Below are 27,387 nucleotides of genomic sequence, written 5' to 3' on the forward strand. Positions count from 1 at the left end.
CGCAGTCAGTGCAAGATAAAAGTGTTAAAAGTGAACGAGTGAGAAAGATAAAAGTATGGAATACCTGAAAGATCCCTGTTGACACATTTCTAGCTTGTCAGTTTGACGCTCTTAAATTGTCTTGAGTTAATTGTGTATATTATATACGTAAGGGAGTTTTTATATACATAACTTGCGAGGTAAGTGTTGGCCATTATTTAAAGTTTTTTTTCGCTAAACTGTTTGTTTTTTAGTTTATGTGTTTCAGGTTGAGTTAATATATGCATTTTACCTGTCACACAAAAATAAAACCTCGCTAACTGTGTGTAATCGACCGTAATTGATTCAGGTATATCCGCTTTCAACGTTAAACAATTTTGTGTATGCAACCAGTTTATGTTTAAACATGCTAAAACACATATGCGTGAGTTGTGAGTTAGAAATGTATCAGAAACAGTGTTGTTTAAATACCATGATATGAGCCGCGCTCTGGGAAAATGAGGCTTAATACGTATATTGTTGTCCCAGATAAACTGTGCAGTCCGTACAGGCTTATCAGGGACAACACTTTCTTCCTAAAGCGGATTTTTGCTAAGAATATAATTCATTTTAACGAAAAATACCGTAACAGCGGAATGTGTGGTCCCTGAATTTCCTGTGCGGACTGCACAGGCTAATCTGGAACGACACTTAAAGCTACACAACTTAGTATATAGTAAATTTAAGTATAAATAAGAAACATATTTTATCTATACCAATTAGAATATATCGGGTGGTGACAAGGTATGAATCCGTCTTTTGAGCTTTGAAACTTAAAAATAATCGCGTTTGTCGCAATGGACGTATACGACTAGAAATCTTACTTTCGGTTTCAAATTTTGTCTGTCAATCAAGACTGTAAGAATCTGATTGCATAAATCAGGCTCACATATATTGCAATCGATGCTTTAGAGTCACTTTCATGTGATAATATGTTTATGAAACTGATTAATAGTTTCTAAATTGAAATATTTGTAGGAATACAGATCCTTTGGAATAGAAATCCTACTTTCGGTTTTAAAAGCGGTACCTTTTGAAAAATAATAAATTACCTGCTAAAAGTATGAAAATTATCGTTGCGTGTATTTACAATCGTCAATTGATATATATTACATTTACAAAGCATTTGTAATTCTTTTCATCACTTTGGAACTTGCGTGCATGACTAAAACTTTTTTTTAAATACGCCGTCCTAAAATCTAAACTGCTTGTGGTCGCTTAACATGTTCTGCTGCCAATATACACATGTTTGACTCTTGGCAGGGTCAACATATACTTATTTTTTTTTTTTGATGTTATACTTATTTTAGAGTTTTTCAAATACTATAGTTGTATCTGTATCTACATTTAAATACATGTTTTATCATATAATCCGATAGGCTGTGAACAAGTACCTTTAAAGTTAATGAAAAATTTACCACCATTACATAAACAAAACCGTGTTAATGACTATTCTTATGTTGATGGATTGAAAGTGTCAATTTCACGTTTATTTTGTTGCTTTATTGCTGTTTTTGTTTATTTGTGTATTTCAGGGGAACTAACGTAACCAAACGCTTTTGTAATTTTATCGTGAAAGGGTGTTCACGAGATGTTTGATTTATGAATGTTTTAATACATACTGAGTTCAAAACTGGATAACGTGGGGTCAAAAATAAGGCCACTATGTCAAATTAAATAAAAAAATTATTTACACTCTTGCGGCCACATTTATTGCCCAATTGGCATGAAACTTGGTCAGATTTTCAATGTCCAATGATGTTTCGGCCGGGTTCTAAACCTGGTAACGTCCGGTAAAAAAACTAGGTCACTAAAATGAAGGAATCAAAGATTGTGAACAATATATGTCACATTTGTTTGCGCAATCTTCGAGAAAATTGCTGAGAACATTGTTTCTACTGATTTTTCCGCCGAGTGAGATATGGCTGCAGTTCATTGGAAAACATGGCCTCAGTATCGTTAAATTAATGAACAGGACGAATGTAATTGAAAAAAATCTCAATGTTATGTTTGTTTGTTGTTATTGGTTTGTTTATTTAAAGTATGCTATTAATACTATGTTAAAACATCTTTCCAGTGTATGCATTGCTTTAAATAATTAACCTAAAATGCTTCCCTGAAGTATGAAATTTGGTGATTTATAGCCATTATTGATTTATTACCGTTCATAAAGAAAGCACTTAGTCCATACCTTAGAGACAGGTAATGGAAACGTACTACGTTGATATTCAACATTTATGATTTTGAGAATGCACTATAACAACTATTTCTGATTTTTTTTGCATGGTTGCAATTGTTTTTTTTTTTCTAATTTCAAATAAACTGAAAATTATTGAATGATGACTCACGAATTTTGTTTGTAAAATAAATTTAACATAAGCTATCCAAATTCAGAATAAGCAATATTCATTAATCACATTTCCCCCCTTAATCCTATGATACAGTCACATGATGAGCGGGTTCGATCCCCGGACGGCTAGCTCAGTATGTACTACATATCCGAGGATCGCGGGTTCTATCTCCGGCCCGGCAAAATACCTTTGTGAGGGCTTGTTACTGAAATCCTTTCTACCACCATTCTTCCCCTACCGCTGATTCAAGTAGGCGGTGGTCAAGTTACTGGCATATGTATGTGCACTTCGTGTAACCCAGCTATCCCAGGAAAGATGAGACTTGGTAAACTTGCAGCCGTGATATAACTGAAAGAATCCAACGAAACAAACAAACAAAACATTCTATTTAATACTTAATAATATCTCAAGAATTAACATGTAATTCTCATACAGGACTAACAGTTTGCGTTGAAGTAGAGCACACCTTGAAAAAACACTTTATCTGTGACGACAAACGGGCTCTATTGTAGTTTCTATGTGTACAACAAACACGTTAACGCCTATTTCCAAAGCGTTTGAAGGGTTTCACCGATAGCTACGACACACGAACCACCCAAGGAAACCCGATACATTGCGGGTCGTGTAATACCATAGGGGACAGTGCTGTGCATTTTGGCATGAACTTACATAGGGAAAGTAAATTGGACAAATAAAATTTTTCAAAGTCCAATTTGAAACAACTGTGTATTTACATTGATAACAAAGGTATTGGCCTACTTGTAGAAAAAATCCTGACAAATGTTCTTTAAAAATGAGCGAAATGTGGCTCCCTGAAGTAGAAGATCGGGCAAAACGGGCCATGTTCAGGAATTCAGGGGAGAAAAAACTGCTTTAATTTGCAAGCAACCACAATAATTAATGAATTTATACAAACTTTCACATGTCTGCCATAATCTCTTAGCAGGGTTTCTCCAGAAAACTATTTAGTGTGGAGAAATTTGCGTTTTTAATGACCATGTTGGGAAAACATTGATACCATCTGGGGAAGACCAGGAAACCATATGTGGGCAGTGACTCTATAATTCTTTTTCAGCCTTTTTGTTGCAATTTCTTTGTTTTGTAGAGGCTTACAGTAAGTGTATGTGGGCACATATGCATTCAATTGTACTTTTAATGCCTTATATATGATCAATAGTGCCTTTTCAACATTCTCGAGTTTTATTTCTTTTTACCAACACTATTTTGGAAAATATAAAGTAAGACTTGACTACTTTGTCGCATACATTAATTGGTTAGGTACATAAAAATGATGTCTTAATAAGTGTATATGTTTTTTTTTATGTAAAATATTTTTGTGGCGTGTTCTGAGACTTTTGGTGCTAATTCGGCAAGTGTCACAATGAGAAAAACTCATTTGAAATGAAGTCGCTAAACTTGCGCTTAATTTTGTTTAGATTGCCTTAAGTTTTCTGTGATTTTACTGTAAGGCGTATTTAAATAACATTAAAATCGGCACAAACTGGCCTTGAAAAGAATTGTCTATTGAACAAAATAATAGTTAATATAATAGTTAAAATATACTTAATAGTAGTGAAGACCTTTTTATTTCAATGAACTGACTTGTTACTCCCCTTTTAACGAATTTGGCCATTGCTAGTTTATAGCCGCAAACGAGACTTCAACACATGACGTTGATACCGATTTTATACATTTTACCACACAGAGTACAGTTGAATAAAAGAATAACACTAACCTTGTTCACAGACAAGTTTAATCATTGTTATGATTTCTTGAAGGATATTTGCTTGAAAACTTTACAGATAAGTTATTAAATGATTAAACTTTTAGTCATTTGTTAAAACCTAATGTTTTTTGTTATTTTAAGTGTTTAAATTTTAACGTAATTCCCTATGTGTTCGATAACTGGTTCGTCCACCATATTGTCAATAATAACCGCAAGGGGAGTTACACAGTATATATAGATAGATAGATATGTGACTTTCTTTAGAAGAAGTTTGATAAGTTATTAATACCACACCGCCAGAAAACACTAAGCAGGTTTGCTAAATGCATGTGATATAGTATGCAGATGAAATGGAACACTGTGCAAAAGCAACTTTTCCTGCCTATCCCACTTGCAGATGTAATAATGCAAGTTGCCAACCAAAATGGGACTAATAAAAGCTCATATTACAGCTAGTTGCTGTAAGAAATTTACAATCACAAGCAGTCTTTGATTTTGTGCAATGACAATGATAGCTTTTAGAGTAACAATAGCTCTCATGTTGATATATTATGTTTGAATTTTGAAGACATTTTACCTATACTCACTTTATTACAGTATGCATTTTTAATAATTTACATTCCATTCCACCTGCGATCATAACGGTATGTGTTGCGCAAAATTCATTGATGCATCTACATATGAGGTTTTTAGAAACCAGTTAGGGCCAATGTAATCTTTCTTAATCAGAGAACACAGTGACCTTTGACCTAATGGCCAAATAATGTAGTGTGATAATGTAAAACTCATTTAGGTCAGGTGTATCTACATAGGAAGTCTGAAGATTGCAGATGGAAACATTTTTGTTCTGAAGACAACATTAAAGTTTTCTATTAGAGGTTGAAGTGACATTGACATTTGACCTTGTGATCTAACACTGGATTTGACCTGTAAAACTCATTGAGGTGCATAAATATATGAATTTTGAAGGCTGTAGGTGGAAGCTCTTCCATTATACAGTTTATGATAAAGTTTTCAATAAGAAATTTAAGTGACCTTGACCTATGACCAAGTGACCTAAAAGACGGTGGGGTGTATATATAAAGCTAATAAGGTTGCATCAACATGAAGTTTGAATGTTGTATGTTCATTTGTTCAGAATTTATTTCATGAAAATAAATCGGGCGGACAAACGGACAAGAAATCGGGACGGACGTAACATACTGGGACAGGGACGGTCGGAACAAACTGATTCCTATATAGCTATATAGCCCCCCAAACAGACTTTGTGGCGGTATAATAATGTGTGGGGGGGGGGGCAACACTAGCATTGTGATAGCTTTTTTACATATCTTAAAGTAGACATTGAATAACCACATTATATATAAGACAAAGGATTCACGTTTCTGAAATGATGTTGGATGAAAGCCAAATAATATCATTGAATGTATTAAAAAGCATTAAAAGTACATTTGTATGCATATGTGCCCACATACACTTACTATAGGCCTCTACAAAGCAAAGGAATTGCTTTAAAATGGCTGAAAATTATGGGGTTTTTTTGTCACGAAAAGAATTATAAAGTCACTGCCCACATATGGTTTCCTGGTCTTCCCCTGATGGTATCAATGATTTCCCAACATTGTCATTAAAAACACAAATTTCTCCACAATAAATAGTGTTCTGGAGAAACCCTGCTGAAAGAATATGGAAGACACGTGAAGGTTTGTATAAATCCTTTAATAATGGTAGTGGCTTGCAAATTAAAGTAGTTTTTTCTCCCTTAAATGCCTGAACATGGCCCGTTTTGCCCGATCTTCTTCTTCAGGGAGCCACATTTCGCTCATTTTTTAAAGAACATTTGTCAGGATTTTTTCTACATGTGGGCCAATACCTTTGTTATCAATGTTAATACACAGTTGTTTCAGATTGGACTTTGAAAAATTTAAATTTTCCAATTTACTTAACCTATGTTAGTTCATGCCAAAATGCACAGCACTGTCCCCTATGGTATTACACGACCCGCAAGGTATCGGGTTTCCTGGGGTGCGAACGCTGTAATTGTATATAAAATACCTTATTTGCCTTAAACATCTCAATAGGTACATGTGATGGAGATCTTGTAAGACTTACTACTGTCTTCGCAAATAGAAATAAAAACTATAAATTTGTAGCATATACAACTGAATCTATCAGCATGTTATACAACATTTCACCTAATTTATTACGGCTTCTTCCTGAGATGGACGATCATTTTCACAGATAATTTAGCAAGGTGTACACTATTCTGACTGGATTACATCCCTTAGACGTATCGAGTTCTAATACGATCGTTTCTCTATTCCATGTGTACTTTCGTTTTCTTTGTGAGTTTAAATTAGCCACTAAATTTGTCACTCTTCAATTGTCTTACATTAATGGTGTAAATTATATTAAACAGGAAGTTATCAATATACATATGTATTGAGAGGTAAAGGCTGCACTTTCTTAAGTTAATGTTTATGTTCGAATAGTTAAAAGCACCAAATTTGTTTGTAATTGTTTGAATGAGGAAGAGATATGCGGCTACATTTCTCAACGTGTTGTAGTCTCACTGATTTTGTATTATCGACCGATTTAAGAACGTATTTGATATAGCTCGTTTTCTCGCAAGTGTAAAAGCACAAATATGTTCACGGTGGTTAAATGCGTTATTTATATCATCTACACGCTTAAGTGACTTTTTGATGACGTACTTCGTGTATCGGGTACACAAAACATCATGTAATATATTGCATGTTACCATTCTTTAAAATACAGCAGTATTTTCTACCTGAATCTTATATGAAAGCGAGCAGCTAGTGGTATTATCCTCGTCACACTAACTTAAGTGTAACAGGTTCGAGTTCAAACATTTTAACTCCAACCGTTTTTGTGGTTGTTTTTTTGCTTTTCTCTATGTTTACTTCTAACAATTTTCAAAACTACCCAACAAACAATTGATCACTACAAATTCTACAAAAGTTCTTTTCTTATACGTGTTATACTTTTTATACTTTCTTATAAAAGTATAAAACAGTTGAGAATATCTACTTAGTTATTGGTGTATAATGATCCATAAAAATGTCGATCATACATTAAAAATAGAACTCTGTTCCAGTTTTTGATCCAAAACCTTCCGATTTAAAGCTTGTAAGAGTTCACTTAAACATTCACAGCTGAAGAACCTTCATGTGTTGGTGATCGTACATGGAGGAACTTTGGCTTCGACCGTATGTGGCAAACATTATTGCACTTTGTCATTTTACCGTAATTGAAAAGATTTCCTTATATTTTGTGGACTCATCCTCGTGTTACGTAATTTAAAACTGATCATTATCGCGGCGCAGATTTAAAACATGTTGCGTAGTTAAATGTAACGACGTAATTCGTATCAACGAGGTGTAATGTAATTGACAACAAAGTCATTGACAATTTTGAGTCCACTTTAATTTTCGTATTTATTTCTTTATCGAAAGTTCTTTTTCCAAATATATTACCATGTTAAATACACGACTCCAGCCGTAAACCTAAATGTTCCAATAAAATTAAACATTTTGAATCTGAACTGAACTATGACATGCGGGACTGCGTAATGGGAGGCATCGTTAATCCGCACTGAACTCTCAGCGCTTAACTATTTGCAGAACTGAAAATACAAATGTTGCTTGTTTTTTATTATAACGCAGATGCAGTTATGCTTAAATATCTGTTGGTAAATACATTTAGCAAGTTCACGACTTTCAACATGAAGCTAAACATGAGCTGCACATGCTATTCAAGAAAGGTTATGCAATCATATCCGCATGTCGTGAGATACTAATTAGTAAAATGTGGACTGACCCATTATTTAATTGTATTTTTGGCCGGTAATAATGTTTTAAATGACATATGATACACTTTGATATATGATATACATTAGCGCGACTACGGCGGCTACGTCACACTCACTACAACTGCTTGGTGGATTTCACAGCTTAAAACTCTTCATGTGTATGTTGTCGAAAAAGAAGGAATTTCGGCTGCGAGTAGTTTCGCAGATTTACGACTCTTTGTCATTATTTCAGTGTTATTGGCGTTTTTTGAGCAAATTTAATTTCATGTTTTTCACTGTAACAAAAAAAAGCAAAATTATCGATTGCATCATCAGATCGCCTTTTCATTTTGTGAACTTCCAAATATAACGTGTGAACTAAGGTACGATGACAGGATTTTAATAGACATTTCAGAAATAATGAGTGCATATACGAATATACATATCATATATCGACTGTTCTAAGGTATAAAGCTGTAGTAATACTGCAAATTTCGCATCGACCAATAGTTTTGATTTTTTGAAAACGTTGCAGGTAAAATGGCGACGATTGGAACTCGACTATCACCGCTAGCCGGAACTGATACGTTTGTTAAAAATGGCTGTGTTACAACTATTAATACACGATTACAAGTAATGTCTGCAATGAAAGAGTTTAAACACTACAGTCTTGAGGTGAATATTGAAATCGTACTTCTGTTATATTATCTCTTTGCACTACCAACATTGTGTAATTAGGTAAATAAATAGCGAGAAGCTATGAACAGTCTAAATAGCTGACTACGTTTGTAAGAACAATATGGCAATTTTGCAATCATATACCTGTTTAAAACGTTTTATATATTTGCATATATTATTCATATTACACGTTTCCTTAACTTTCATAAAATTCGTTTTTCAGGAGCTTCGAGATTGGGACTACGAAACTGATAAGGTTACTAAAGGAAATATACGTGGAGGTATTCCAGAAATGTCTTAAGTTATATTTGATACTATGTTAGTGTATTGTGTTCTTGAATTTATCCGACGAGTTGAAGAAAGATTTACACGGCGAGGCTTGCCGAGCCGTGTAAGCCTTTCTGAGACCAGTCGGATAAATTCAAGTACACATTGACACTAACATAGTATTCTATTTATCCTACAATATTTTTGTTGCTGATACAATCAAAATAGTAGTCTTTAATAGTTAAAAACAATAGCAAAAAACAGATTAAATTAACTGAATCTAACCTTTCGTAATATTATTGAAATTGTGTGTGATCCGTCCCGTCTACGCCACTTGAAATAGTCCTTACGAATTCCACTCAAAAGCAGAGTAACAGAACAAAATATCGCTATATGCCTCGATTCACATTTAATTAGCATTCCAAATGTTACGCACTCAAGTAGAACATTTAAGGTTTTGTTCAAACTTAAATTCTTGTTTCACCATAGTTTACTATAGTTAAATACCGAAAACAAAAAAAAACTGCCATTTTGAACTTATTTCCAAGCATAAAACAGCACGCCGATATTGTTAATTTAATTTATAAACAACCCTTTTTTGCACATACCTTTTACCAACTGGCATAAGAAAGTCAAACGTCCACTGGCTTTTGTTCTACTTACTAAGGTTTTGTACTAACCATGTGTATTCTCGTCAAGTGTTTGCTTCCATCATGAGTTGAAATTCCACACACGACATTAAATATACAGTTGTTCATCGTCATCCATCGTTTCCATTTTAAAGCAGTTGGTGTAAGAAGACAATTCTTTGCGGATAGACATTCTTTGATCAACTAACAAAGGAACGACGTATTCATCAAATAAATAACCCTATAAATTCAACATCAATTTCGTTCGAAAAGAAAAAAAACATTCACTGACACTGTTCTCCATCCGTACATTGTTCAACAAAACATCGCGTAATTCGAGTACATTCCCCATTTTAAAGAAATCAAAAGTCTCACCGGTTTCATTCGAGCCAAAATGCGTAGACACTCGCGTTCATTACCTGAATGATGCAATTAATAGGGGTATTCCACTACGACCCGATTCTCCACGATTTGTCCCGATTTCCAATATTTTGAGGTCGGGGACATTCGTAACTCAATCGGCGAAGGATCTAACTCATTCGTAGCTAGTCGCGGGCGAGTCGTGAGCTCCCAAACAATCGCGACCAGTTTGTAAACGTGTTTAAAATTTGACCAAGACCTCCAAGACTGAATTTAATCGCAATTGACTCGTAACAGTGTCGTAGTGCGTTCTTGGGCGTCGTAATGGAATCTTAGGTAATTCGTGACTCAATCGGGGAATCGGTGATCACGTGATCTGTCTACGAATCATTTACGACTTTGTCAAGACTTTCAAGAGTTCACCCCGATTGAGTTGCGAGCCCGCTAAGATTCTCGCAATATAGTTACGAAACAGTTACGATTTTGTAAAGAATGATAAAGAAATAATATTTGTCCATCATGTTTTGTTGTCGAATAACCCACAGTAAGGAGTATAGATGCGTAGGAATTAAATCACGAATGCGGAGCAAGAGTGCTTTGATAACACGAATCTATACTCCTTACTGTGGGTTATTCGACAACACGCCATCATAGAAAAATATTTTTTTCTATTCTTACACGATTCTGATTGATTTGCTTCAAGCTTGTGTACGTAAACTATATTTTTCAATACTCCGCCCTTCTTAGTACAAAGTTCTCTATTCAGTGACGTCATTGAAATGTACAAACATTTGACGTCGTTTTCATTCATAAATATTTTGCAAATTACGTCACTTTCATTTAGAATAACACTCATAGAAACTAAATGACGTCACATGTGTTAATTCTTCTGAAAAGCTGACATGCTATACATGTTTTCTTAATTACGTTTCTTAACAAACAAATTCTTAGCAGGCGTGGTCATGCCACTTATCACCAAATATACAATTTTTTGTTTCATTACATTTATATACGTGCTACATTTTTACATTTCTTTAAGAGCGGGATTTAAGCACGTGCATTTTACTGCAATATTTCCTTTATTTATTATTATCTATTATCGAAACTTTAAGCTCTGCCCATAATATATTGCAGAATAACCCACACTTTATTTCCTTCTTTGTCTATAGAAAACAAGTCACGTGCCGTGTTAGAATCAATATCAGTAGATATTGGCGCCGAATTTATGGGTGCGTTCGGTGAGACCCTAGCTTAGTCGTGACCGATCTGCATCGTTCGTAGTGCAGTCGCAGTAGATTCTTACACATCGTAGTGAAGTCGCGATCCTATTCGCAAGACTTCAACCGAACCCCACGATTCGTCGTAACTCAATCGTTCCACTGTCGTAACTGACTCGCAGACTGTCACGAGTCTTCCCGATTCAATAAATGTGAGAAATCGCAGCGAATCGTGGGCTTGTTTTCGTAATGGAATAGGGAAATAAGTGATTTCGTCAGCAGGCAAGCGCTTGCAGATTGACGATTAAAAAGAAACGCTGTATTGGATTGATAACTGACATTATTCTTATACGGTACATTGATGTGAAATGTAAACATTCAATTCATGCATATATCCAAATATAAAAACAAATGAAGGAGAAGTGAAAGGCGAAAAAAGTAGTTCGCTATGTTCACGAAGTAGCAGTGTAAAGAATTGTAGGCATGTAAAGCACAAGTTTACATGCACCCAGAGTTTCCTTCTATAAAATCATTTAGCTGTAGGATAAAATCATTTTAGACGCAGAAGATGTGTATGCGTTTTCTTAGTAAATGTATAGTATTTATCGATATATCGTTTTTAAGGCTCAAATACTTGCCAATAATCATGCGAAGGCATGCGAAGGCATGCGAAGGCTTCCTCTTGTAAATATGCAGATACACGGTGTAGATGCATATCGGTGGCCTTTCTGTCAAAATGCTGCCTCTCTGTTATAAACATGAAAAGGGGAATGATCGTATTTCACAAAACAGATAAGGAAATCTAAATTTAAAGCACGTAAACACATGTGTGCATAAAAAGAGGTGATTCATGAGTTGAAGCATATATCCAGCTACAGGTTCACAGTATTCCGCAGGTTCAAACTCTTATCACAAACTCTATCGAAAATGGAATGATGACGAGGGTGGTGGAACAATCGTGCATACATGCCACTGTGATGGCTTTTTAACATAGCTTTTCCGTTATATGTCAAATATCTAATGTCATTGATACCATCTTAATGATCAAAACTTTACGTTCAATTTACGCTATATAGTAAATTTCGTCATTTTTACTTAAAAAATGCCTTCTTTCTCTTTCGTTGTGGCACGGAAAGCCTCTCGATTGGCTCACTTTACTGGCACGGGTAGCCTAGTCGTCGATTAACATTGTTATTTTTATAAGTAAAATGAGTTTAACACTTGTTAAAAGTATTGATAGTAAAACTTAAATGTCAGAATATTGGATGTAAATATCAAAGGCGAAAGGGGACTTTTAACGTTACTATTTGGACTAGCTATCGGCTACATATATTCGACGAATAGGCTTCCCGTGCCAGTAAAGTGAGCCATTTGAGAGGCTTTCCGTGCCACAACGAAAGCGAAAGTAGGCATTTTTTAAGTAAAATTGACGAAAATTACTATATAGCGTACATTGAACGTAAGCTTTTGATCATACAGGTGATATCAATGACATTTGATATTTGACATATACCGGAAAAGCTATGTTAAAAAGTCATCAAAGTGGCGTGTATGCATGATTGTTCCACCACCCTCGTCATCATTCCATCTTCGATAAAGTTTGTGATAAGTGTTTGGACCTGCGGAATACTGTGAACCTGTAGCTGGATAAATGCTTCAACTCTTTTATGCACAAATGTGTTTACGTGTTTTAATTTTAGATTTTCTTATCTGTTTTGTGAATTACGATCATCCCTTTTTCATGTCTATAACAGAGAGACAGCCGAGATTGAACAGAGAGGCAGCATTTTGACAGAGAGGCCACCGATATGCATTTACACCGTGAGATATGAATGAATTTTATAAATATTGTTTCTATGCTGGAGCTTAAATATTGTGGTTATTTTGTTTCGTAATTTTGGGACTCGACTTGCAACCGATTTAATGCTCAGTGAATAACATTGACCACTCAAAGGCGGTGAGACAAGCTTAAATAGTTTCATGTTAATGTTTTGTCTTGTATTGTAAAGTCGATTTTCACTTGTCTTAGTAAACAGAACAGAACACAACTTCTATTAACCTTAACCAAAATTGATTCTTGTTTAACAACATAAATGTACTAAAACTATTATAAAAGTTCGGATATATAGGTAGTTTGTACTTAAGGTACCGCCGGAAATGTTACATGTACAAATTGTTTTGCGCATGCGCCGACGTTATTACGCCTGAATTGTTTAGTTCTTGTCGGCCACCAGTTTTCCAGAGTTCGTCTATATTAATGTATGCATTAAGGGACAATATTTGTGAAAACAGATAAATAACGGTAACAGTTATTAGAATAAAGGCTTGAAATAGAAAATATACAGGTATGGGTGGATTAGCGAGCAAGTACAAAGGAAAACATTTTTCGCCTAGATATGTTCTCATGTTTATAAGGAATGAATACGTAATTGTCATTAATTTGATGTTTGTGTTCTCTGGTGTCGCATCATGATGTTTCATAATTTTAAACGTTCGATGCTATTGGATAATTATTAGCAAGATTCGTCAAAAATATATTTGTGCAGATGATTGGGTATAAGCGAAATTAATAAATATGTACAATACAATTAATTATGAACGAACGCAATACTGAACACGTTAATTACTCACATATAGCAAAAGCTTAATTAAACATATAACGGCGAAAGCATGTTTACTCTGTTTGTTAGCCTTCACATTTTATGTTATATGAAAAAAGACATATTCATACATGTAATATGTTTTATGTGCAAACTTATGTTGGAAGTTAACGAGTGTGCTACCTTGCGGATCAATGGCATGATACAATAGTCTATCTTAGCCGAAGTGCTTGGTTTATATGTTTGCTTAACTTTATTATTTAATCCTAAAGCGTTATATACCTTACATATAATAATACAATTAAACTTATTTTCTATGTCTAAAGAATTGCAACTTTGGTAAAATCTTTGATTTCTATCTATGGTATGTTGAACGTATCTGAATTAGTGTATTCTTATATATTCAGATATTCGTATTTGACCAAGACATATTAAAGCTTTCCGTAGTCTTCGAGATATAAGAATATGGTTATTTACACAGATAGTCTTTAATGTTTTTGTATAGGGTTAGACCCCTATTATATCCAAAATGTAACCTGCATTCATGTAGATTTTCCTCTTTAAGTTACTGTGTAAAAAATCACAAAACTGTTAGCATTTATATTATGAAGATTGTCCAAGCGTCTCTTGTTTGCCGTTCGAGACATCTTGAATTTCCGTTCCTCAAATAATTCTCATAACAATGTTGTCAGTGTTCTCAGTTTAACCGTATTACTCATATACAACAAGATAAGTATTGATGCAAAGCATCAAAGGGCGTCGGGAATTTCAGTGTAAAAGGCACTCCATGAAGTTACATGGAACGATTTTCTACTGTAAATATTAATATATAGGCCTATTATTTTAAACAAAATAGAAAAAGATACTGGTATAACCATTATCTATGATTTTGTGTTATAACCTCCAAATAACCATTATCTATGATGTTGTGTTATAACCCCCAAATAACCATTATCTATGATTTTGTGTTGTAACCCACAAATATTTCATAGTTCATTTTATTTACATTGGTTTCCTTTTTCTTTACTGGCATCCGTGTGCAATTTTCATTAACGGAACAGAACTGTATAGGTTTTAAAAAATCTGCTTCATCTTGTAAGCGTAATTTCATATTGTTCTCAACTTCAAGGGGAGATGAATCTGAACTTATTCTTACGTTGCTTATTTACGATAGGGGTTGAGTACTCATTGATATGAAAACACTGTAAAAGTTTTAATGTGTTTACGACCCCCCCACCTTCTCACACATATATTTCATTAGCATAATAAAAACAAAAAATGGTTACAATAAAACAACATATTTATTTAAACTAAAGTGTCTATATCAAAACAAAAAGTTAACATAAAACACAAATAAAATAATTTGATTCTACTGGGGCTCGAACCTTGAGCCTCTCACATGTGAAGCGAGCGTGTAACTACTACACTACGGAACCGCTTGAAAAATCACCTTCTAACTAAGATATTCATAAGCTATTAAAAGTCGCTTTAAATGTAAACCCGGAAGTTCAAACGCTGGATAGCGAGCGGGGTTAAAGGTCCATACCAAAGGGTCCATACCACTGGCAAGATACGGGTCAGGCCTGCGGCCTTCTATATGTGGTTCTTAAAAAACCTGTAGGAGGACTTGATAGTAATGAGACTTGGGTGCTGTGATGGTGCTCCTCATTGATAAGCGGCTGCTTTCTTTATCAAGACTCATTATTACAATTAATAATACGTGTCGCGCTTCGCGCTCTATAACGCCTTTATTAGTAACTAGGTGGTTGCTAGGATAGTGAAACAAAGAAGTTTTGTTTTTATACAAAACCAGAAAGTTTCACCGGTGCGCGTATTTGCTTAGTCCCTGATATCTTTTATTATTGCCCAGTCCCTGTGATCAGTTATTAATTAAAAGAATTAGCTTTGCATTATTGGCAATAAATGTTGTAGTAAATGTAATAGGCACAAATGCAGTACTTATTTACACTAATTTACACAAAAAATCACCACTATGCAAGATATTCTGACAACAAAAATATATAGATTGATCCGTAAAATAACTTCTCCTCCCATAAGCGAAAAAAACGTATTACATACTAGTCGCCGAACTTCAGTGCGACGCCAATGAATACCTGCCAAGTTATGATTATAATCGACATGACTGTTTCACATCTATTACATGTTTTCCAAATCGGATATGTACTTTTTCTAATGTGTTCAATGTTGGAAAGCCCCAAACTTCGCACCTGTAATTCAGTATGGGGCTAGCATATCTGAGTTGCTAAGTAATATGATACCGCTATAAGCGTCGACGCTTTCTGTTTCGCCCTTTTCATGTATTGGTATTATAATTCACGTGGTCCCTTGTGACATAACGGTATATCCATATTGTTCATTCTTATGATAGAAATTAAAGTACAGATAGATTTAATAATAGGGAAATATTTTAATAATATGTTTGAGTAATTAATTAGTAACTGTTTTTATTACTAATATGTAAGAAAATGTTGAAAGGTTATTTACATCAATATTTCTATCTTATACGTAAACAGAAATTAAAAGTTTAAAGTGATCAAACTATTTGACAGTTCATCTTGTAAAGTAGCTGTATATTGCGGGTATTTAGGAATTAACATAACAGATGTCTTCGGATTGGGTATGTAATGAAGTTTGAAAAATTGATTATGGTTTTATTTCTCCAATGTAGTTCAATTATCGGGAACATCTGTTGACATGGTCTTAGTTCTCGATTAACAATTCGGCTCGTAGGTCAACATTACTTCAAACCAATACATAGTTCAGATATGATAATTATATAAAGGTAATTCGAATTTCCCAAGATACATAACGATACAAGTTCGGATTGAATGTGTATCGAATGTGTATCGGGGTTTGCATAATCGATTATAAAAGTGTTAGGTTTCATATTACCAATGTGGGTTGTCCATAGAGAGAGCATCTGTTTGTATGATCAAGTATGCTAATGAAATGAGGTCTCCTGTTCCCAAAGTGATAATTTTGTATTGCACTCTTCTGCTGTGACATGTGGTAGATGCATTTGCGATCCATCCAATCAACAAGGGTTATTGGAAGGGGTGGGTTTAGTAAATCGGGGGAAGAGTAACAGTCAATCAATCGAGAATGGGAAAGACATATCTAAATTTTATGTTTATTTTCCTGTGAATAAAATGCTGTGTGGTTGTTGTAAGAAAGGCATTCTGCGGTTAGATTTGAAAGTCTGCGGTGAGAGTTGTCACGTTTTCTTGACGGGGCGGCCATGTTGGCCGCCACGCTGTAAAATTGTACTTCATGAACATAAGAAGCGTTGTGTTAGAAATTATTAAACAGAAATAAATCTCGATGAAAACAGAAATGAACGTTGTTTGTTACTGTGTGTTCTCCACGAACAATGTGCAATTACGTCACACCCTGATATACACCGATCCCTAACTTAGTAAAATATCCGTTCAATAAATTGTTTGTATCCGTTGTTATTCTACGCTCAAGTAGTAGCGTTTCTCTTTTGTACCCCTTCCAGTAATATGTTTATAATTGATTCTTTGTCTTATAATGAAGAATATCTTGAAACGTTGTTCTCAATGCTGAGAGCGTGTTCATTTTGAAAACATATGTATCAGTTTCGATTGTCAAATAATGATTTTGCGGTGACAGGGCTTGCGGCTCTAATGGCCGATCTATAGCGGGTTTTGTCTTATTTACAGCGCAAGGATTTTTCGAAAGCATGAAGAATACACAAGTTAACGATGACGCAAAACTGTTCAGTGCTGGAGTTATCCTAACTCCGAGTAACGGCCCGCGTGAAAGTGATGCGGTTGGGACTCCACGGTCGTATGAAATGGTACCTACTGGAGACACAGGACTCGTTCTTTATCCCAAAACATGTATGCAGTGTGTGGTTGATATGGCCGCATTTCGGTTGCTAAGTATCGAGGTACGCAATTATTTATTCTGTTGATTTTGCAATACAGAATTATGAACTATTGTTGCCGATAATAAACGCACGAAATTCATATAGACACGTTAAATAATTTCTGAACCTTAACTCTTTATAGGAGCTGAGATTTAATGATTATCGACTGTTACGTAAGTACACACTTTTATTGATTTAAATGTAATCTAGATAAATGGCATAATCAGTGTATAGCTAGATTGTTAGCGCACAGTTCGTAAACGTAAAATGGAAGTATCATTTAAACAAGTGCATCTGTTTTATTTTTGTACACAATATACTCCTGACTTCAATAGAAATCAATTATAATGTACTTAATAGTGTCATTCAATGTTGTTAAGTCAGCACAATTTTATGGTTCACTTTCTAAAAACTTGTTAAATATAAACGTCGTCAGTTTAGAATATTGTGTAAAAGGTTAATATCATATTAATGATACATTGTCTATGATCAGTAATCGAGTTATAATATGGTAACCTGCTCCTGGTCAACATTCTATATCCAGGTAATGATTATATTGTATCGTCAAGGAATACATAAATTAATAGTCTTTATACCCCCACAAACGAAGTTTAGGGGGGTATATAGGAGTGAACTTGTCGGTCGGTCGGTCGGTCGGTTCATATTAAGTGTCCGCTCTCTAATTCAAGTAGTTTTCATCCGATCTTCACCAAACTTGGTCCGAAGTTGTATCTACATGATGTCTAGGCCAGGTTCGAACATGGGCCTTGCCGGGTCAAAAACTAGGTCAGGGGGACACTTAGTGCGTTTTAAACATTCAGCATGTTGTCCGCTCTCTTATTCGAGTAGTTTTCATCCGATCTTCACCAAACTTGTTCAGAAGTTGTATCTAGATGATCTTAAGGCCAAGTTCGAACATGGGCCTTGCAGGGTCAAAAACTAGGTCACGTGATCACTTAGTGCGTTTTTTTTAATATTCAGCATGGTGTCTGCTCTCTAATTCAAGTAGTTTTCATCCGATCTTCACCAAACTTGGTCAGAAGTTGTACCTACATGATGTCTAGGCCAAGTTCGAACATGGGCCTTGCCGGGTCAAAAACTAGGTCACTGGTTCACTCAATGCGTTTTAAACATTCAGCATGTTGTCTGCTCTCTAATTCAAGTAGTTTTCATCCGATCTTCACCAAACTTAATCAGAAGTTGTATCTAGATGATCTTAAGGCAAAGTTCGAACATGGACCTTGCCGGGTCAAAAACTAGGTCACGGGGTCACTGAGTGCGTTTTTTAACATTCAGCATGGAGTCCTCTCTCTTATTCAAGTAGTTTTTATCCGATCTTCACCAAACTTGGTCAGAAGTTTTATCTAGATGATCTGAAAGCCAAGTTCGAACATGGGCCATGCCAGATCACAAATTAGGTCACAGGGTCACTTAGTACGTTTTACACATTTAGCATGGTGTCCGCTCTCTATTTCAAGTGGTTTAAATCCGATCTTCACCACACTTGGTAAGAAGTTGTAACTAGATGATGTGTAGGTCAAGTTCGAACATGGACCATGCCGGGTCAAAAACTAGGTCACGGGGTCACTTAGTGTGATTTAAACCTCACCATGTTGTCCGCTTTCCAATTCAAGAAGTTTTTTTCCAATCTTCACCAAAATTGGTCAGAAGTTGTATCTTGATAATGTCTAGGGCACGTTCGAATATGGGTCATGCCGGATCTAAAACTAGGTCACGGGGATACTTAGTGCGTTTTAAACATTACAATGTTGTCCGCTCTCTAACTCAAGTAGTTTTCATCCAATCTTCACCAAACTTGGTCAGAAGTTGTATCTAGATGATGTCTAGGTCAATTATGAATATGGATCATGCCGGGTCAAAAACAAGGTCATGGGGTATCTTAGTGCGTTTTAAACCTCACCATTTTGTCCGCTCTCTAATTCAAGTAGTTTTCATCCAATCCTCACCAAACTCGGTCACATGTTTTATCTAAATGATCTCTAGGACAAGTTTGAACATGGGCCATTCTGGGCATTAAACTAGGTCACGGGGTCACTTAGTGCGTTTTTTTAACATTCAGCATGGTGTCCGCTCTCTAATTCAAGTAGTTTACATCCGATCTTCACCACACTTGGTCAGAATTTTATGGAGATGATCTTAAGGCCAAGTTAGAACATGTGCCTTTCTGTGTCAAATACTAGGTCAAGGGGTCACTTAGTGCGTTTTAAAAATTGAGCATGGTGTCCGCTGTTTTTTGTGAAGACGACATGCAAAATATTATGTGTCAATGCGGCATGTGGGGGTGTTCGTCACGTCTGTGACAAAGCTCTAGTTTTGTCTGTTATAGAGATGCAGGTGAACAAGAAATGAATTGATTTTATGCATGGTAATAGTCCATGAATTATATACTCCACCCTGTGTAGGTAGGGGGTAATTATTGTGTCCGTCGGTCTTTCTGTCTCGAAACATATACGTACTCTTAAAATCTAGTACCCGTTTTGAAGGCAAAAAATTAACGATAAATGCATCATATAAGTTTAATAAAAATAAATCGAATCTTTTACTCTACATGACTTCGCAATATGGCATGTTTAAATCATAATCTTATTAATCAAATGACAATGCCAATCGCGCTGGGCCTATATAAATCATGAAGATTCTTTTTTAAGGCATTTTCTTTCGAAGATAAATTTTTCAGGCAATATATCGTTCTGTGTGAAACACAACGGTCCTTTTCAGTGAAAGCTCTTACATATATATATTATTAAACTGAATATTTTCAGAATTAACCTCAAGATTTAACCCAGGCACTCGAAAAAAAATATTTACATATCCTAAAGGAAGTGAAGAAGAAGTGGTTTTAGGAGAAACACTCATTTTCTCTACACAACTCGTGTGCATCACGGCAATATCGGAATATATGGATTTCAGTTTAGAGGTACGTGGCACTTGACTTTATTTTTGTATTTATTTCGCAGTTTATAGATATGTTTGCAGACGCAGCCTTTTATTTGTTTTCACAGGAGCTACGATATATAGATAGCTTTGAGCAACATCATGTCCTGAAACTTAAACAGAGTATTAAAGAAGACATTGAGAGGACACCTATGTCAACCGATGCCTCTAACTGGCCTCGTCCTACAAAGGGCTTTTATTTTAGCTCACCCGAATCTCAAGATTTTAAAGGTCGTTTTCCTGAACAGAGAGAATGTCTTGAACATATCGAGAAAGGTTCCGATTGTGTACATGTCGAGAAAGGTTCCGATTTTTTTTTTCCTGAGAGCTTTTCGGAGAAGAACATATTAACAGATGAAAGTGTCAACGCTATTCAGAATGTTGTTTTTGCTGAGGTTATTGGGAAAGGTTCCGATTATGTTGCTGACTATTCTAGTGATTCGAGTGAATCTCTATGAGACAGGTTAAATGAATAAGACATCAAGCGACTTTATTAAAAACCTTTAAGCAGGGCTGCGATTTAGTGACAAAAGAGCGCAGACGGGAGAAAACTCAGGGGAAATTAAAAAAAAACTACTTCGAATGTGAAGAAACCGATCTTTAAAAAAAATATGTTGTCATAAAAGAGTACTCAAATAATTTAATATTTACCAGCTTCAGTGGGACCCATTACAACGAAGCTTATTTCAGTGCTAATTCATGGCTTGCTTTCGCGTGAAGTGTTTTTTTATGCTTTCCTGTGGTTTAAAGAGAAATATCAGTGAAATAAAACTGGTATTTCACTGTTTAAACAGTGAAAAATATCAGTGAAAAATACCGATATTTTTCCACCGTTATTGTTAAATGACGTCAATTTTTCAACGAAATGACGTCATAAACCCAGCCCAATTATCCTGTTAAACTCTTTTACAATGTAAATAAACGGCGAAAAAAGCATCAAATAAAAAGAAAAATTGTTGGATTTGATGGAATATCGATTTTAATTCACTCGTGATCATAAAAAATACATATTTTATATGATCACTCGTGAAATAAAATCGATATTCCACCGAATCCAGCAAATATCCTCTAAATAGTTATAAACGTAAAATATAATAATCCAGATTGTAAATATTATGTAATAAAAGTAAAAACACGTGTCTGTGATTATAAATATATATTGATATAACCAAATCTTACTTTTCAACTCAAGAACCCAGAGTATTCAAATGTAATTACCCTAGATGCGCCCTTTGTGGTTATATAATTGAAGGGAATTCTTTTGATTTTAATATTAAAGTGTTCAAAATAAAAACTAATATGTCATGTGATATACAAAATGTGATTTATGTATTAGTATGCAATGGATGCAAAAAATATTATTTAGGCCAAACTGGCGATAAACTGAGAAATAGGCGATCTGTCCATGAACAACAAATGCGAGACCCCTCAACAAGACAGATGCCTTTTAGTAAACATTTAGATGAATGTTCACATTATGAACCAAAATTTAAAATATTTCCATTTTATAAGCTATTTTCGAACAATATTTCAGCTAGGTTAGCAAAAGAATAACATTTTATACATGTATTTAAACCCCAATTAAATTTCATTTACTATTTATTGACGTTATGACGTCATAATTGATATGACGTTATCTCCATGACATTTTGACGTTGTAATATATTGTATTATGTAAAAAATGTAAATTGAATCCGGACTAAGATGTCAATATATTAAAAACGTAAACAAACGTCGCATGGGTATATAAACAATTGTATTAAAATATGCCGAACGGTTTCGCACAGCTCATCAGGGCATATAAAATATACACAATAACGTGAAATTGTCAAAATAATAACGGCAAATGACGTTACTTATGTTATGACATCAAACGTCAAATTATAACAATGAATTTAAAAGGGGCTTAAATAAATCAATAAAACATGTTCTTTTTCTAACCTTGCTGAAACAGAGTCCGAATATAACTTATAAAATGGAAATATTTTAAATTTTGGTTCCATTTTAGAACATTCATCAAGATGTTTGCTTAATGGCATTTGTCTTGTTGAGGGATCGCGCATTTGTTGTTCATGAACAGTTCGTCGATTACGTAGTTTATCTCCAGTTTGTCCAATGTAATATTTATTGCAACCACTACATACTAAGACATAAATAACATTTTTAACATCGCATGATATTTCTGTTTTTATTAGCTGTGTCCGTCGTGTGTGCGTGCGTTTACTTTTCATTTAAACATCTTCTTCTCCTAAACTACTGGTCCAATTCTGAGGAAATTTCTCAGGAATGTTCCTGGGGTGAACCTCTTACAAATTTGTTCAAATTATGTCACTGGGGTCAAATTTGACCCTGCCCCGGGGGTCACAAAATTGAAAATTTGCTTATATAAGGCCTATTTTGTGAAAACTTTAAAAATCTCTCGTCCATAATATTGGGCCTAAGGCTAACAAATTTAGTATGTAGAGACATCTAATAGTCCTCTACCAAATTTGTTCAAATTATGCCCCTGGGATAAAATTTGACCCTGCCCCGGGGGTCACACTATGAACATATGCTTATAAAGGTCTATTTTGTGAAAAATTTACAAATCTTATCGTCCATAACCATTTGGCATAGGGCTACCAAATTTGGTATGTAGTGGCATCTTATAGTCCTCTACCACGTTTGTTCAAAGTATGCCCCTTGGGTCAAGTTTGACCCTTCCCCGAGGGTCACTAAATTGAACATATGCTTATATAAGGCCTTTTTTTGTGAAAACTTTCAAAATCTACTTGTCCATAACCGTATGGCATAGGGCTATAAATTTGGAATGTAGTGACATGTAATAGTTCTCTTCTTATTTTGTTCAAATTATACCCCTGGGGTTAAATTTGAAACTGCCCCGGGGGTCACAAAATTGAACATATGCTTATATAAGGCTTATTTTGTGAAAATTAAAAAAAAATATTTGTCCTTAACCATCGGGCCTAGGACTAACATATTTGGTATTTAGTGACGTCAAATAGTCCTCTACCAAATTTGTTCAAATTTTATACTTGGAGTCAAATTTTATCCTTCCCCGGGGGTCACAAAATAGAACATATGCTTATATAAGGCCTATTTTGTTTAAACATAAAAAAATGCTTGTCCATAACCATCCGGCTTAGGGCTAACAAATTTAGTTTGTAGTGACATCTAATAGTCCTCTACCAAATTTCTTCAAATTGTATCCCTGGGATCAAATTTGACCCTGCCACGGGGGTCACAAACTTGAGCATATACTTATATAATGCCTATTTTGTGAAAACTGTAAAAAAAAATCTTGCCCATTACCATTAGGCATAGGGCTACACAATTTGGTATGTAGTGACATTGTATAGTCCTCTACTTAGTTTGTTCAAATTATTCCCCAGGGGTTAAATTTGACCCTGCCCTGGGGGCAACAAAATCGATTATATGCTTATATAGTGCCTATTTTGTGAAAACTTTAAAAAAATCTTGTCCTAAACCATAAGGCATAGAGCTACCAAATTTGGTATGTAGTGACATCTAATAGTTCTCCACCAAGTTTGTTCAAATTATGCACCTTGGGTCAAATTTTTCCCGGCCCAGGGGGTCACAAAACTGAACATACGCTTATATGGGGCCTATTTTGTGAAAACTTTAAAAACTTCTTGTCCATAACCATTGAGCCTAGGCTACCAATTTGGCATGTAGAGACATCTAATAAACCTCTACCAAATTTGTTCAAATAATGCCTCTTGGGTCAACTTTGACCCTGCCCCGGCGGTCACAAAATTGAATAAACGGCCACGGCTATTTTCGGACAAAACGTCAATCAAAGGTATGTTTTCTTATATTTTTTCCTTTTTAGCCGAACACATGTTACACTACCTTGGTGCACCGTACGCAGTGCGAATTCTACTTTTCAATAATGTATTGCTCATATTTTAAGGTATAACACTGTCTGAGAACATTCAAAGATAAATATCGAACTCGACGATGCAGACGACCACACATTTTATTAATACCTGTGTTTGTTGTTAAAGCTATTATAACTGATGGTTTATACTGTCATTATGCGTAATTTATTCAAATACGACCAAATACAAGTCTTAATATTATTATTGTATTATTTAGAACGGCCGACGACATTTGTTTTGAAATTGGCGAGCGAACACACTCGAGTTAAAGGCGAACGACCACACACTGTATTCTTGGCACATGTATGCTTATGCATGCAATGAAATGTATATTTCAGATGGATCACTCAAACCCACAGATATGTCGCAATTGTGGCACCGTTCTTAAACGCAAGTCGTCTCTGCGCCAGCATGATATGAGTGACAGAGGTACTGGGAAGGGATCTACCTGCTGCGATAAAGTGTACTTCAGCAAGGCGAATCTGAACAGGCACACGTTCTTCTTTTTAATGTCTATTTTACCCTTATGAAATTTTACAAATAAGAGGTACAAAATCGACACAGCAAAGATGGGTGCTTATCCTATCAAAAATATTGTATTTAATAACTAGTATGTCAAAGTCACATGCAAAAAGTCTTACTTGCTTAAGTTTGTAATTAATGGGATCAACATGGGCTTAATTAGCAGCTTGTAGTAATGATAGTTTACTCCATACTAATTGACCCATTATAAAATATTTTGATTAAAATAAGAATATTGAGAATTTTCGTATATAATTAAACGCTATTAAATGGTACTGATAATTATAATTTTAGATGTCATGTACATGGCGAAGAGAATGCATTCGTGTGAACCAAGTGCAGTAAGCCATTTCCTACAAATGCTGACCTACAGAAGCACATGCGGCGGGAAAATGGGCAGACAATTGCGTGCGATATATGTGGCGAACGTTTTGCTGAGAAAGTCAATTTAAAGGCACACATAGCTATGAACAACGGATAACATAACTTGAAATGCTTAATGTGTGACAAAGTATTCCGGCATCGGAGTAGCCTGTCTCGTCACATGAAAGTACACGGCAGTAATTAAGCCACGCCAAGAGTACAGTTCGCCAATCATGCATTTCGTATTGTGCTGTCCGTGCGGCCGTTTCATATTTCAACGAAACAATGTTGCAAAACAGAAATGTATAATAATATTTATTTCCAGTATACTTATTTATTTCAGCATTTTCCCACTAGTGTTTATATTTTGAGTGGATATTGATGAACAGCTTGTAACATTTCAGTTTTCATATTTGAGTCGCAAATCAAAATTACTGTACGGTCTTTGATGAAACTGCCCCCTGAAGCGATTATGTGTAGTTTCACAAATTTTCCTCATTGTCCTTTTACCCGTCCAAACACAGTTTGTGTGGTATATTGGAATCCCCATGTCAGTCGGCTGTCCGTTACGCTACACATGTGGACTTTTGACGCAAACCTGTCTCTAAGTTGTTTTGTTATTGGCATAAAACTTTATAAGATATGATGTTTATTAAATTTATACTATGGCAAAGTGCAAGACGTTAGATGGTGTAACAGCTATTTGCTTTTGAGCGTAATCAAATTTTGTATATCTACATCATGTACAAGTCTACTTTTGTTTCGTGCACTAAAGTTTGCATCTAAAGTTTGTTGTGTATTAAAATGATACTTTTTTAATGAGTTTTATACTTTATACAATACTTCGTTTAAGTGTTTGTTCTGCTATTTATTGCAGAGTTATCCCATCTCACTTAGGTAAATTCTCTTGTTGTTACCTTGCACACGATACCTACGTCATTGTACATGCGAACGTTATTTTTGTGGATGCAACACTATTTTATAAGGACAAATTTGCGGCTTATACAGTTTTAACAAATATTAAAATTATTGCTTTAAACGTAAATCTCTTGTTGATAGTTACTTAGTTGCATATATATTTCAATGATTATACAAAGTTGTCCATGGGATATTTTAGCGACTGCGGCAACATTGTAGTAGCTTATAGTAATATAATGTACATTGCAATACCTCCAAGCGCACTGTAGATACCGGACTTGTAAATATGCTTATTGTATACTTGGATGTGATGCAATCGGATTCCATAAACGTGAGTTTTAATCAAACAGAGGACGTGTTGGTTAAACAATATTTTAGCTCATATATTTCTTAACGATTCCATCAACATAGTATTGCTTTTTGTGGTATAAACCTTACAATCATTGTATCATGTATTTATAGAGGGGGTAACCGTCGATATGTGCATTTATTCAGAGTAATGCTCCATGAAACTAGGCGACTAATTCGAATATCTATGTCTAACACCTAATCATTGTGTGTGATCAATGTGTAGTCGGAACACAATTTTGGCATCAACATTGTTTTTCGTCTGCTTGAAAGGAGCCATTTCGGGGGGTATTTTTCATCTTCATTAACGAGTTGTTTGCTGTTTTTCTAGTGCCATAGTATTTGTTATAAATTGGTGCTTGTGATAAATCATTTATTAAAATCTTGTTCTTTAGTTTATGTTTTGTTTGTTATTTTTTTTAATGCGTTAACGATAACGATGTTGTAGATTCATTAAAATAGTGTATACAATTTGTTGTGCTCATTTGAAGAAGAAATGAGTCACATGATACAACAACCTGATTAATACAGATATAATATAAACAATTCTAGTCAAAAGTTTCAACACAATTCGATTGATGGTTTGCGTTTGTATTATATTAATGCATACTTGATGTTCCATATGGCAAAGTCATTAATGTGATGATTTATGACTATTTACACTCAGTGCTATGTTTATGTTCTGTGATAATGTTTTAAGGAAAACATAATTATACATTTTAGACTGATAGTTTTATGTTTGCAAATATCCGCACTATGATCTTTGTCTTTGATTATTTTTATTATACATTTTTTATCTGAAAAATGTT

At 34.9% G+C, this 27,387-nt stretch overlaps 3 protein-coding genes across 9 annotated transcripts in view; 2 read left to right on the plus strand and 1 right to left on the minus strand.

Annotated features, from left to right (window-relative positions):
* On the plus strand, positions 1-26,977 carry LOC127850132 (uncharacterized). 5 transcript variants are annotated; one of them, XM_052382935.1, is made up of 8 exons: positions 1-179; positions 8,442-8,581; positions 8,808-8,865; positions 17,362-17,591; positions 17,713-17,743; positions 20,354-20,508; positions 24,766-24,917; positions 25,244-26,977. In XM_052382935.1, exons 2-8 carry the CDS (start codon positions 8,447-8,449, stop codon positions 25,278-25,280), a joined length of 798 nt encoding a protein of 265 aa, XP_052238895.1. In that variant the 5' UTR covers positions 1-179; positions 8,442-8,446; the 3' UTR covers positions 25,281-26,977. The 5 variants fall into 5 exon arrangements, with proteins under 5 accessions (XP_052238895.1, XP_052238894.1, XP_052238891.1 ...); XM_052382934.1 differs by having other exon boundaries at positions 24,766-24,856; XM_052382931.1 differs by lacking the exons at positions 24,766-24,917; positions 25,244-26,977 and adding an exon at positions 20,594-21,662.
* LOC127850131 (uncharacterized) overlaps positions 1-27,387 on the plus strand; it is a 108,764-nt gene that overhangs the window by 19,864 nt on the left and 61,513 nt on the right. The gene's annotated exons all lie outside the window — the stretch shown is intronic.
* Positions 1-27,387, minus strand: part of LOC127851179 (melanoma-associated antigen E1-like) — a 116,141-nt gene that overhangs the window by 10,946 nt on the left and 77,808 nt on the right. The gene's annotated exons all lie outside the window — the stretch shown is intronic.

The sequence above is a fragment of the Dreissena polymorpha genome, chromosome 11 (assembly GCF_020536995.1).
Source record: "Dreissena polymorpha isolate Duluth1 chromosome 11, UMN_Dpol_1.0, whole genome shotgun sequence".
NCBI classification, from domain to species: domain Eukaryota; kingdom Metazoa; phylum Mollusca; class Bivalvia; order Myida; family Dreissenidae; genus Dreissena; species Dreissena polymorpha.

Bases quoted from the DNA above. Each gene is read 5' to 3' on its own strand.
- LOC127850132 (XM_052382931.1), top strand. From the start codon at position 8,447: ATGGCGACGATTGGAACTCGACTATCACCGCTAGCCGGAACTGATACG. The intron at 17,592-17,712 runs GTACGCAATTAT...AACTCTTTATAG, and splicing joins TTCGGTTGCTAAGTATCGAG to GAGCTGAGATTTAATGATTA. The intron at 20,509-20,593 runs GTACGTGGCACT...TTGTTTTCACAG, and splicing joins ATATGGATTTCAGTTTAGAG to GAGCTACGATATATAGATAG.